Here is a 13,535-nt window from a genome sequence, read left to right on the forward strand (position 1 = left end):
CAGAACCAGGGAGACCTTTGATTCTGTATTTGACGGTCTTGGACAATTCATTTGGATATGTGTAGGGATAGCATGACATCACCAGCAGGAAGGAGCAGGCCATATATTATCTCAATAAGAAATTCACATCTTACGAGGTTAAGTACACTCATCTTGAGAGGACGTGTTGCGCCCTAACTTGGGTAGCCCAGAAGCTGAAACATTATTTGACATCTTATACTAATTACCTCATCTCTTGCTTGGATCCATTGAAGTATATCTTCCAGAAGCCTATGCCCACGGGAAGGCTCGCAAAGTGGCAGATTTTGCTCATAAAATTTGACATCGTCTACGTGACTAGGACTGCAATGAAAGCCCAGGCGTTGGTTTCTCATTTGGTTGGGAACCCAGTAGATGAAGAATATGAGCCTTTGAAAACTTATTTACCTGATGAAGAGGTATTGCACATTGATGAGTTGGAATAGGTCGAAATTCCAGGATGGAAATGTTTCTTTGATGGGGTTGCTAACATGAAAGGCGTTGGGATAGGAGTGGTACTTATTTCTGAAATAGGGCATCACTACCCTGTTATGGCTCAGTTTCAGTTCTACTGTACTAACAACATGGCTGAGTACGGGGCATGCATTTTGGGTTTGAGGATGTCTGTGGATATGGGTGTCCAGAAAGTCTTTGTCTTGGGTAACTCGGACCTTCTGGTGCACCAGATTCAGGGAGAGTGGGAAACACTGGATTTAAAACTCATTCTGTATCGACAATGTTTACATGATCTTTGTCAGCGATTCCAATCAATAGAGTTCAGGCATATTCCGAGGATTCATACTGAGGTTGTTGATGCCTTGGCTACTCTGGCATCAATGTTACATCATCCGGATAAGGCTTATGTCGACCCATTGCATATTCAGATCCATGACCAGCATGCTTATTGTAATGTGGTGGAAGAAGAACTCGACGGTGAGCCTTGGTTTCATGATATCAAGGAATATATTAGGATGGTGGTGTATCCAGTACAAGCCACAGGCGATTAAAAGAGAACAATTAGGCAATTGGCAAGCGTTTTTTCTTCAGCGGAGGGGTTTTGTACAAAAGGACTCCAGATCTTTGATTGCTGAGATGCATAAATGCTAGGCATGCCACATCTATTATAACTTAAGTACATTCTGGAGTCTGTGGACAGCACATGAGCGGGTATGTGCTAGCAAAGAAGATTCTCCGGGTAGGTTATTATTGGCTCACTATGGAGCGAGATTGTATCAGTTTCGTGTGTAAATGTCAGCAGTGCCAAATGCATGGAGATTTGATTCATTCTCCACCATCTGAATTACACACGATGTCATCACCATGGCCTTTTGTTGCATGGGGCATGGATGTCATTAGGCCAATTGAGCCATCAGCATCGAATGGGCACATGTTTATTCTGGTGACCATAGATTATTTCACCAAGTGGGTTGAGGCTAAAACATTCAAGTCTGTAACCAAGAAGGCGGTGGTTGATTTTGTGTACTCAAATATCATTTGCCGGTTCGGGATACCGAAGGTAATCATCACAGATAATGGTGCTAATCTCAATAGTCATATGATGAAAGAGGTGTGTCAACAGTTTAAGATTATACATCGCAGTTCCACCCCATACCGCCCCAAGGCGAATGGAGCAGTCAAGGCAGCCAACAAGAACATAAAGAAGATACTTCAAAAAATGGTGGAGGGTTCTAGGAAGTGGCATGAAAAGCTGTCATTTGCATTGCTGGGTTATCGCACTACTGTCCGTACTTCAGTAGGGGCGACTACTTATTTGTTGGTATATGTCACCGAAGCAGTGATACCCGTAGAAGTGGAAATTCCATCCCTTCGAATTGTCGCGGAGGTTGAGATCGATGATGATGAGTGGGTCAAAACCCTCTTGGAACAATTGTGTTTGACCGACGAGAAAAGATTGGCAGCAGTGTGTCATGGCCAGTTGTATCAACAGAGAATGGCAAGAGCATACAATAAGAAGGTGAGTCCACGGAAGTTTGAAGTGGGTCAGTTAATATTGAAACGCGTTCTTCCACATCAGGTTGAAGCAAAAGGGAAGTTTGCCCCAAACTGGCAGGGGCCGTTCGTTGTAACTAGAGTGTTGTCCAATAGTGCATTGTACTTGACAGATATAGAAGGCAAATCTGTAGAAATGGCTATCAACTCTGATGCAGTCAAGAGATACTATGTATGATTTTCTTTGTTTGATTGTACTTGTTTGTATTTTGCATGTTTTGAATATTGAAATGACAAAGGCATTTTGTTCTGCTATCTAAACACTTCATCCCTTGTCACCCCCTTTGAGCCTTATTTATTTTCTTTCATACCCCTCTTTCAGAATCAATAACAAATATCGGAAATACAAGCGTGAAAGATAAGTAAAAGAAGGAGAGAAAAATAGAAAGGGAAGAATGAAAAGATAAAGAAAAGAATGAAAAAAGAAAGAAAAGAATGAAAAGAAAAAAGAAGAAAAAAGCAGCAAAGAGAAAAAGAAAGCAAAAGAGAAAGCAAAGAAAGAGAAAAAGAAAAATCACAACAACAGAGCAATTCCTATGTCATGAACTACATGCGATCTGATTTCTTTTAAGGATACGTAGGCAGCCTCACGGTTCGGTCCTGTCAAAGTAAAAATCCAAAAGTCCCCAAACAAGAAACTGGGGCAGAAGTTGTGGTTTTTATTAGAAATATGATTCCGAAAGTTGTAATTTTGAACCCATTCGAATTGTTTTGAGCTTTTTATATCCTTTCTTTCTAAACCCATCCAAAATCCACATTACAGTTCAAAGAAAGACCTTCCGATCAATCTTCGAGAAATGTTACGTAAAGCAGGTAGAGGTGATATATATCAGGGGCAACACTCTGGTCCAAATAGGAAAAATAAATCAAAAATGAGAGAGTCTTATTGGTGAAAACCCTCGCGGGCACCGTAAGGCGACGAGAGCTGAGAGAAATAAAAATGAGAGATTCTTATTGGTGAAAACCCTTATGGGCACCATAAGGCGACGAGAGGTGAGAGAAATCAAAAAATGAGAGAGTCTTATTAGTGAAAACCCTCACGGGCACTGTAAATAAAAAGTGAGTTGAGAGATGAACGAATGAGAGAGGTATGCTGGTGAAAACCTTTCAAGGCACCGCATGATGAACAAGGTCAGGATTTGGGTGAAGAAATCTGGTTATGGAAATTCCGGAGCAACAATGTATGGCAACTTAAAGTTGATTGGTTGGACAGATTGGGCCGATTAATCCAAATTGTATGTCATGATCATTGGTGCCAGTTGTTCCACTCAGATAAGTCTCTTTTCTATTTTCTCTTCATATAGTCTTCCAGTTTTGGATTTCCTCATCCTTAACTCTGAAGGTCATTGCATTTCATTTCTTTTGGGTTTATTTCTCTATGATATTCCCAATGTCAGTTCTGTTTAAGTAAATAAGAAGGAATTTCAAAGCTCACTACCAGCTTCAAGATTGCAAAGCACAGTGCGGCAAGAGCACACCAAAGATAGCATGATGTAAAGTGGGATAAAGTGCCAGCAAGAGTTTCATCGGCAAAATGATTTGGTAATTTCATGGGAGATGCAGAGGTTCCGTTAAAGGGGTCAGAGGTGTGAAACAATGGTTCAGGTATAAAACACTCGGGTCATTTAGGGTCATAGGGTTTTGAGTCAGTCGGAAAGTCAAGCGGTTCAGGGCCAGTTCGGGGAAGCCAGCCAAAATAAAACAATGCAGCGACAAGACCTTCAGCAAAGAATGCCATCAACTAACCACCACATTTTAAACTGACGAATTTTTCTTTGATTGAATAGGGGCAAGAAATTTTGGTTGTTTCGGAGAAACCCTCTGTGGAGAAAGTCGGTCACCAAACAGGTTTGATTTTTGATTTTTCAGGACCCTCCTGGAAAATGGGACCTATCGTAAAGTTTAGAAATAGCGTAATCTAGCATAAAGGAATATAACCAGTTTTAGGATTTTGCATGTTCGAGGTAAGATTCAATTAGGAGTTTCCAGGACCCTCCTGAATAATGGGACTTAGCTTTAAGATTTCGATTAAATATCAACATTTAGCATAAATTCTGCTGTAGGATAGTATAATTCAGCAATAAAAATTCTCACTCTTAAGATAAAATTTGAACTTTGAGTTTCAGGAGCCTCCTGGATAATGGGGAGTAGTTTAAAGACCCTTTTAGATAACAAGATTTAGCAGAAGTCGCACCTTTAGAAGATATAACTTAGATTTAAAATTGTCGTTTAGGTAAGAATTTTCAAGACCCCACAGGATAATGGGACCTAGCTTTAAAATTCTTTGTAATACTTGGTAATATGATTAGTTTTACACTCATATCTGTGCCCAGCCACCAAACTGGGGCAGAAAAATTTTCTTTGTTTTTGTCTATTTTGTTGAAGTCAGGAGTCCGCCTGGAGAGCAGGGAATACATTTCAAGTCAACAGCCAGGAGCCCGCCTGGAGAGCAGGGAATACATTTCAAGTTCAGCAGTCAGGAGCCTTCCTAGAGAGCAAGGAATACATTTCAAGTCAGCAGTCAGGAGCCCGCCTGGAGAGCAGGTAATACATTTCAAGTCAACAATCAGGAGCCCGCCCAGAGAGCAGGGAATACATTTGAAGTTCAGAAGTCAGGAGCCCGCCCGGAGAGCAGAGAATACATTTCAAGTCAGCAGTCAGGAGCCCGCCTGGAGAGTAGGGAATACATTTCAAGTTCAGTAGTCAGGAGCCCGCCTGGAGAGCAGGGAATACATTTCAAGTCAGCAGTCATAAGCCCGCCTGGAGAGCAGGGAATACATTTCAATTTCAGAGGTGAGGAGCCCTCTTGGAGAGCAAGGAATACATTAATGTTTAGAAGTCAGGAGCCCGCCTGTAGAGTAGGGAATACATTTCAAGTCAGCAATCAGGAACCCGCCTGGAGAACAAGGGAGTACAATTCAAGTTTTAGCTCTCAAGTTCTTATTGATATTTGGTAACATGATTTAGTTTTGCGCTCACATCTGTGCCCAGCCACCATAACCGGGGTAGAGAATTTTTTTTGTTTTATCTATTTTGTTGAAGTCAGGAGCCCCCTGGAGAGCAGCGAATATGTTTCAAGTTAGCAGTCAGGAGCCCGCCTGGAGAGTAGGGAATACATTTTAAGTCAGCAGTCAGGGGCCCGCCAAGAGAGCAGGGAATACATGTCAAGTTAGCAATCAGGAGCCCGCCTGGAGAGCAGGGAATACTATCAAGTTCAGCAATCAGGAGCCCGCCTAGAGACCAGGGAGTATATTTCAAGTTTAGCAGTCAGGCGTCCACCTGGAGAAAGGAAAAGCATCTCAGGTTACAATTCGAGTTCAGCAATCAGGTGTCCACCTGTAGAAAAGGAAGACATCTCAGATTGCAAGTCAAGGCTGCATCAAAGGAATTTCATCGGGAGAATACAAGTCAACAAATCAACAAGAACCACAAGAGCAAGTTGGAAGATGTAGATAGGATTTTGTAATGCATAGATTATAGTCTAGTCTAGCTTTTTTTTTATTTTATTACGGTGTAATAAGGGGTTCAGTAAGCAGTAGCAGCAGCAGAAGGAATAGTGAAATCACAGCTTCATGGTAGTCCCAGCTACCAAAACTTCCGGAACTACACTGACCTGATTCCATTATAACCAAGGATATGTAGGCAACCTCGGAAGCAGGGTACAGTCAAATCTTTCAAAAATGCTTCCCACAGAGTATTCAAACAGGCAAAAATTGCTCATATCCACTCACTTTATCTTTGCACGAAAACTCTTCGTGTTTTCAAGCAAAGAGGGGCAGCTATGAGCACATGATTTTTTTCCTACATGAATTACTCCCATAAATTCAAAACAAAATAACTTTTTTTCATCATTTGCAATTTTTGTGGATTTTGTGGCATTTTTTGATAATTGTTTGCAATTGTATGTGCATGTTTATTTTATTTAATTCATAAAAATACAACAATACATTGAATTTGCATTTAGGATCTAGTTTTGCAGTCTTGAATTAATTGGTAATTTATTGTTTTATAAAAAATGGAAAAAATCACAAAATAGTTTATTTTGCTATTTCCGAACATTGGTAGTTTTTCTTGAATTTGGTTTTTAATTATTTGTGTTAAATGTTATTTAGAGTTAATTAATGTAATATGATAATTTGATTAGTGATTTTTATTATTAAAATTTAAAAGAATTTTGGAAAATAAAAAAAGGAAATAAAAGAAAGGGAATGAAAATAAGAAATGGGCTATTTTGGGCTAACATTGCCAAGCCCAAACGTTCCCCCCTTTAAATCGCCCAATTTTTGTCCCAAACCCGCCCCAATATCTGGTCTAGCCCCATCGTCTAGTCAAAACGACGTCGTTTCTTTAAGCTTGATCTGAGCCGTTGATAGTTCCTAATCCAACGGATGGGAACTGGCTTGCCGTTAGCATATATATGTCCGAACGGCACCCACCAGTCCATCCACCCCTCGTCTCTCTTCAACTCAAACTCTAGAGAACCCGCCGCCCTAATTCCCACTGCCACTAACGGTGGCGCCACCTCCGTTCGCCACCAAATTCACACCCCTGAACCCTCTCACCCCCCTCTATCCAAATCTCAACATATCTCCCCTCGAATCCCTCTTAATCTCGTCGAATCTTAAATCTAAAGTCAGAGTTCGAAGCCCCAAAAAGCCAAAATTGTTCTGCCTTTGATTCCGTGGCTTGCATGACCATGAGCATCCGAGTTTTCAAGACTTTCGAAGTCTAGTTTGGCATAAGCAGTGTTGATTGTTTGTTCTTAACAAATAACAAGCGGTTAACACCAATTGTGTTAAATTAAAGGTCCATTATTGGGTTCGAGTGTGAATCGGTAAGTGTTCTTCATTTTTATTTCTTGCCCATATATGCCATTTCATCTTCCTACTCCTTTCTTCTTTGTCTTCCCGTTCTGTGGATGTTTGGAAAGTAGATAGAAGTTCAGACCTAGTTTTCTTTTTTTTTTGAATAATTTAGTGTTCGTACTTGCTCCATCAGATTTTCGGTCATCGCTTCTCAGGTTTTAAATACTGTTCTTTGCTTGTTTTGTTATTTATGACATTTTTGATAGTTAGCTTAATTTAGGCTTTGTTGATTCGGTAATTTGATTAACTCCGACTCAGTAATTAGTTTTAAAAGAAAACAATTGCTTAGTTAGATTTCTATTGTTTGACGTCATTTAATTTAGTTAAATGGGTTTCTGAGTTTTGTTCGGGCCTTAATTTCAATCATGGCCAGTTCATTTGGGTTTGAACCATTGGGTCAAAATTGGCCATGACCCGTTTTGGTTTCTGGGGAAATAACATGGTGCTTAAGGGGTAAAATAGGAATTGTAGGTAAGGGAATCATTTGTAACAGCCTAAGGAAACTTCTAGGAAGCTGGGGTGGGGGCTAATCTAAAAATCTGAGTTTAAAGCTAAGGGTATTTGAGCAAAAAGGAAAATATCAAAAGGTTTAAAGTGCAAATATGAATTCCTTTGAGGCTGCCCTAATGCCTTTCCTTTAAAGGCACCTTTACTTAGCATTGAAGGCAGACCTTTGGGAGAGAAAAATTCCCTAAAAAACTAAAACGACAAGTTCAAAAGAAGAACAATGAATTCCCTGCTTCTCTGATTAAAACTGGTCCAAAATTGAGTCCTGATTTCTATTTTCTCAGCTCCTTTCATTTATCTATAATTACTGAAAAGTCACAAATACTTATCTAGGTCGAAGATGGCCAAATTCTGGGTTTTAAAGCTGGTTTTGAGTTGCTGTGTGGTTACTGTTCCATTGTTACTGCTTGGCACTATTTTGCTGCTTTTTTACTGCTTCCTCACTTCTTTCTCCTTTCAATTTCTAGGTATATATCTCTGATTCTAGCCATGTAAGATGGTTGAAATGATCGTGAAGAAATGAAGGCCTTCTTTTCTTAATAGCTGTCTTTTGTCTTTATTTTTGTTCCACTGGATTTGTTTGGTTTAATTTCCTGGGTGTAGTATGTTTAAAGTAGAGTTACACTTTGAATTTTGAGGTTTACATTACAAATTGTAATTCAACCTCGTGTGGCATGTATTGGTTTTCAGTATGTTTTGGAGTCAGGTTTCATGAGTTGGATTGAAGGCATGTTGTTCAGCTTTTTTCTAGTTTTGGCTATACATTTCGATTTTACATTACGTGATAACAACTTTGTGTAGAATCAAACATCATGACTTGTGTAGGATATGATGTGTATTGTCTTGCTCTGAATTAGCTGCACTTTGAAATATGTTCGTAAACTCACGTTGAGATTAGTGGATTTGCCTATTAGTGTTGATTAAATTGAGGCATCAATAAGTTTAAGGTTGATATCTTGTGAAATGATACTTGAAATCTTGCAAGTTGAGGCCTGGTTTATTGTTATGAAGAAAGGATTAAACATATGTTGTTTGTTTCTAAGAATACTCGATATCGAGTCTATGTTTAAATAATCAAAGAATCAAAAATGTTACTTTAATCATGAGATCGATATAGTTTTAGCTTATTGGTATTCAATAAATTATGTACGATTCTGAGTTCTTGTGTGTGATTTGGCACTGAATCTTGCAGCTGGGCCTTTAGCGTTGGCCCAGTGTCCTTTCAATGCGCTGCCAATTTCGTTCAAGCTTAGACTTTTGTTTCCAACGTGCAAAAACGACAAATGTGATTTGGGCCTGCTTTTGATTAGGCTTTATGTTAACTAAATGTTGTTCCATTTTGTTGATCCTTAAAAGTTAAGTTATTTGTTTGCCTAGAGGGAATTCAAATCACCTTAGACCTTTAGTTAACTAACTAGACCCTTTAAAATGGGTTGAGGCACGCCCTATTAGCCAAAATGTATAACTTATGGCCTTCAATATTTTGATCAATCTTAGACAAATAGATTGGAGGTGTGCCATGCCGAACAAAACCTTAAGTTTCATGGACTTAGTTTAATTAATAAACACTTAGAAACAGAGGCGTTCCACTTAGCAAATCCGTGGCCCTCGCAAAGTTGCAAACGTGTAGCTGCTTTAGGCGCGTTATTTTAATAAATTACGTTCTTAAATTCGGGTGCGCATTTATGTGACCCGAATCCAAATCTCAACAATGTTAGATAAAATATGTCGAGAGTCTTGGGTGTATTTATGTGACGTGGTTCATGACGTATTTTAAATGACGTTGAATTTCTCCGTAAAATTAATTGAATAAAAGCAGCTATAAAGTTGAAAATTGCACCATAGGCTAAAACATGTACTAAAATGAGATAATAAGCCAATTGTAACAGTTTTAGCGACCGTGCTAGAACTACGGAACCCGGGAATGCCTAACACCTTCTTCCGGGTTAACAGAATTCCTTACACGGATTTATGGTTCGCGGTGTGTATAACAAGGTCAATCTTTTCCTCGATTCGGGATTTAAACCGGTGACTTGGGACACCATAAATTATCCCAAGTGGTGACTCTGAATTTGAATAAAAATAATCCCGTTTCGATTATCACTTAAATTAGAAAAACTCCATTTTATACCCTTCTCGAGGGTGTAATAAAAAAGGAGGTGTGACAGTTGTCGTGAGTGATTCCCCTCAGGGAACGACCTTACCTACTAAGGGAATGCCAGATTCCCAAAATGAAGAAAATCCCAATGTGGGGGTGCCCATCGGGGGCAGAGAAGTGTTTGAAAGGCCTTTAGCCGCTCCCGAGGGAATCCCCAAGCTCGATGCTTCGCTCGTCTTCGGTGAGATAAACATGCTTTGTGAGCAGGTAGTTTTTGTAAATCCTAACTTTCATCCTGATCTTTATCTTTCTAGCTTGTATTTTTCATAGCTTCAGGCCAGGGCGCTTTATAATCAGACTTTTGCTCGATTTCAGGCTGAGGTGACCCGTCATGAACGTGAGAAGACTCATCTTGTTGAACAGGTTACCTAGTTTTCGTTTGCTATTGTCTGGATGTTTGCCAGATCCCAAAGTTTTGACATCTTTGATCTATTTCGTGCAGGTTTGAGAAGGAAGGTGCCCTACTGAGGGACGAGCTCCGAGTTAGAGACTTCGAAGTTCTCGAACATAAACGACATGGGAGAAAGATAACATCTCAGAGGGATACCCACCAGGAAAAGATGGCCTGAGTCAGGCACCAGCTTCATGACGCGAGGGCGGATAGTGAAAGGTATAGAGGTCTCCATTCTAAGTTAGTTGTTGCACTATCCTGGATCAAGTTGAGGCACTTATATCTTTGCACAAAGAGGATGCCGTTGTAACAGACGCTCAAGGCAAGAGAGCGCCTGAGGAGGCCAAATTGAAATTGACTCGAGCCGTGGAGCATACTCGGTTAGAATCTTGGAGGCGTACTCTCGAAGATATACACACGGGGGGGGGGGGTAATCAATTTACCTGCCGAGCTTGAGAAGATGAAGACCCTAGAGAAGAAAGTTTCTACCATGTTTGCTTCTGGAGGTGCGTCGGGTAGTGGCTTAGGAGATGATGAGAATGAAGGCGGAATCCCCAGAGGGGAAGATGCCGCTGAAGGTCCTGAGGCTATAGCTGGATTCGTTGGGGCACAACCCCTAGTAGAGCCATTAATGATTTAGGCTCGATGATAGATTTGGGTTCTGTTTGGCTCCTTCCTTGTAAAGGATTTTAAAGGCCTTGTAAACATTCCTCTGTGAGCAATATGTATAAAAAGCTTTTCATTTTTATCACTTTTTTTCTCCTTTGCCTTTTGGGAATAATGTGTGATGTTTTTGATAATCGATCCAAGATCTTAAACATTGGGTCAGACTCTTGGGTTTTTGCTATTGCTGAGCGACTCATAATAGACGAAGGTTAGTCTCCGAGTGTTCTCAGGTTAGACCTGGCTCTTATACGTTGGGTTGGTGTGACCTTTGATTCTATTACTGCCGATAGTGGCTCTCACGCGTTGAGTCGGTGCAACCTTCGATTTTAGTGTTGGCGATAGTGTCTCATACGCATTGGGTCGATACGAACTCTTGTATGGTCTGGCGGCAGTGGCTCTTACGCATTTGGTCGATACGACCACTTTTATGGGTTGGTGACACTGGCTCTTACACATTGGGTCGGTACTACCGCTTGTATGGGCTGGCGACAGTGGCTCTTACGCATTGGGTTGGTGGGACCTTTTAGTATAATCTAGCGTTTGAGCTCTTACGCTTTTGCTCTCAGGCATATTTAGTTAAATGTTTTGGGTTCAGTGTCCAAGTCGAGTATCGACTAGAGCTCATTTAACCCTCATGTTATTGAATTTAAGGCTGGCCCTTAGGCTCTTATGTGTTGGGTCGGTGTGACCTTTTAGTATAAGTTGGTGTTTGAGCTCTTACGCTTTTAATCTCAGGCATATTTAGTTAACTATTTATGGTTCAGTCTCCGAGTTGGGTATCGACTCGAGCTCATTCGACCCTCAAGTTTTTGAATTTAAGGATGGCCCTTAGGCTCTTACGCGTTGGGTCGGTATGACCTTTTGTATAGGCTAGCGACAGTGGCTCTTACGTATTGGGTCGATACGACTTTTTATATGGGCTTTATGTTTCCCTCGTTAAGGACTTTTTGGAATTGTGTTTGCCTGACTCTTTGACGGTTCGATTAAAGCCTCGATTATGAGTCGTTATATGGCGATGATCGAGTACCTCAGGAGGTTTAGCTCGGTGGCGGATTATCTTGAAGCCTTATAGTTTAGAGCTAACATGGTCGAAGTTCTTTTACCTATGTCGAGGGTAGTCTATTTAACCAGTTCTTTTCGAAGTAATTAAAGGCCTATGATTTTATAGAGACAGTCAGGTATCCTCGAGTCGCATTAGTTTTGTTGGTACAGCCTTGTGACCGTAGTCATTTGTGTTTGTACGGAGCCTTTCAGTCCCCAAATGCCTTTTTAGGGGTCTTACAAGTTCAATATATAGCCTTAACTTTAAGATCGGGATTATGCCTTTAGTAATATCAAACAAGTTTTACATTCCTTTGAGGTCTTACAGTTATTGTCACTTGGTACCAGTGTGGTTCATGCCTTGCTTGAGGTCTTATAGATATTGTTGTTGCCTTATATAGGGCATATGAGACCGAGGTTGCCCGCATGTGGTCTTGTGGCCTCGGTTTAGATAAGTCGATGGGGGGTGGGCGATTGACAACGGTCCCAGAGTAATTCAGGGTTTCTTGGCTCGGGAGCCATTACTTGTAAACTTAGTATTGCCTCATTGAGGGCTTATGATTTCGGGGTTTCCGACCCGAAGGTCACGTGGTCTTGAATTCTTGACGCCAGTCCCCGAGTGTTCGAGATCTTTTTGGCAATGGATTTGTTTTGTGATCTTGATGTTGCCTCATTGAGGGCTTATGAGTTTGAAGCTCCGACCCGAGGGTTTCATTGTTTCGAGTTGTTGATGCCAGTCCCCGAGTGTTCGGGATGTTTTTAATAGAGGAGCCGTTTTTGCAAAAATATCGTGCTTCTTTGAAACGTGAAATACTTTTGGAAATTATTCTTTGATTACTTGGTACAAGTATACATGTCTTTGCTGTTAAGGGATCGATTATTCTATTCAGACATGGTTCGATTGACCATTTGGCCCAGTACATTATTTTCATATCGAGACCCCATTTAGCGCATCTTGGCTTCTCCGAGTATGTGACCTTCCGGGGGGATGCCCCCCAATATTCGAGGTTGATTGTAAAAAAGGACTTGATCACTTGTTGAGTCTTCTTTAGGTAGCATATAGATGTTGCCTCGTTAAAAACCTTTCCGGTAAAACCCTTTTCGGGATAAAAACCCGGTCGGAGGAAAAGAGTGCAACGTATGCTTTGAAACCTTAAGGTCTTCGAGCTAGATGGTGTTTCGGAATGTTCCATCGGACACCTTATCAGTAGTATCGTTTCAGCATTGATAAGTTCCTATTACTTGGAAGTTGTTCTTCTTCCATGGTACCGAGTTTGTAGGACCATTTTCCGATTATTCCGAGGACGCGGTACGGTCCTTCCTAATTTTGGCCTAGCTTCCCTTTATTAGAGTTTCGGGTGTTGAGGTTAACCTTCCTTAGGACCAAGTCCCCAACTCTGAGGTGTCGTAGGTTAGTTCTCCTTTTATAATGCCTTTCGATCCTTTTTTTTGGGCAGCCATTCGAACCATTGAGGCTTCTCGCTTTTCACCCAATAGTTCGAGGGCCGTATTCATGGCCTATTTTTTTGAAATCTCGGTGGTGTTGTGGAATCTGGTGCTTGGCTCTCAGACCTCTACTGGTATCAAAGCCTCGCACCGTATACTAGAGAGAAGGGTGTCTCCCCCGTGCTTGATTTTGGGGTTGTTCTGTATGCCCATAGCACTTTGGAAAATATTTCTCTCCACTTTTCCTTGGCTCTTTTCAACTTCTTTTTTAAGTTTTGGATGATGGTTTTGTTTGTAGACTCGGCCAGACCGTTTGCATATGGGTGGTAGGGCGTCGATAGGATTCTCTTGATTTTGTGATCCTCAAGGAACTTTGTTACTTTGCTTTCGATGAAATGCCTCCCATTGTCACATGTTATCTCGGAAGGAATCC

General features: G+C 40.9%; 1 protein-coding gene across 1 annotated transcript; it reads left to right on the forward strand.

The window, feature by feature from the left end:
• The first annotated feature begins 602 nt into the window (after positions 1-602).
• On the forward strand, positions 603-1,025 carry LOC138875313 (uncharacterized). Its single transcript, XM_070154137.1, has one exon. It carries the CDS (start codon positions 603-605, stop codon positions 1,023-1,025), a length of 423 nt encoding a protein of 140 aa, XP_070010238.1.
• The last annotated feature ends 12,510 nt before the right edge of the window (positions 1,026-13,535 follow it).

Source organism: Nicotiana sylvestris, chromosome 8, assembly GCF_000393655.2.
Source record: "Nicotiana sylvestris chromosome 8, ASM39365v2, whole genome shotgun sequence".
Classification (NCBI taxonomy): Eukaryota; Viridiplantae; Streptophyta; class Magnoliopsida; order Solanales; family Solanaceae; genus Nicotiana; species Nicotiana sylvestris.

What these genes read in the sequence shown, in the direction of transcription:
- LOC138875313 (XM_070154137.1), top strand. Translation starts at nt 603, where the DNA reads ATGGCTGAGTACGGGGCATGCATTTTGGGTTTGAGGATGTCTGTGGAT.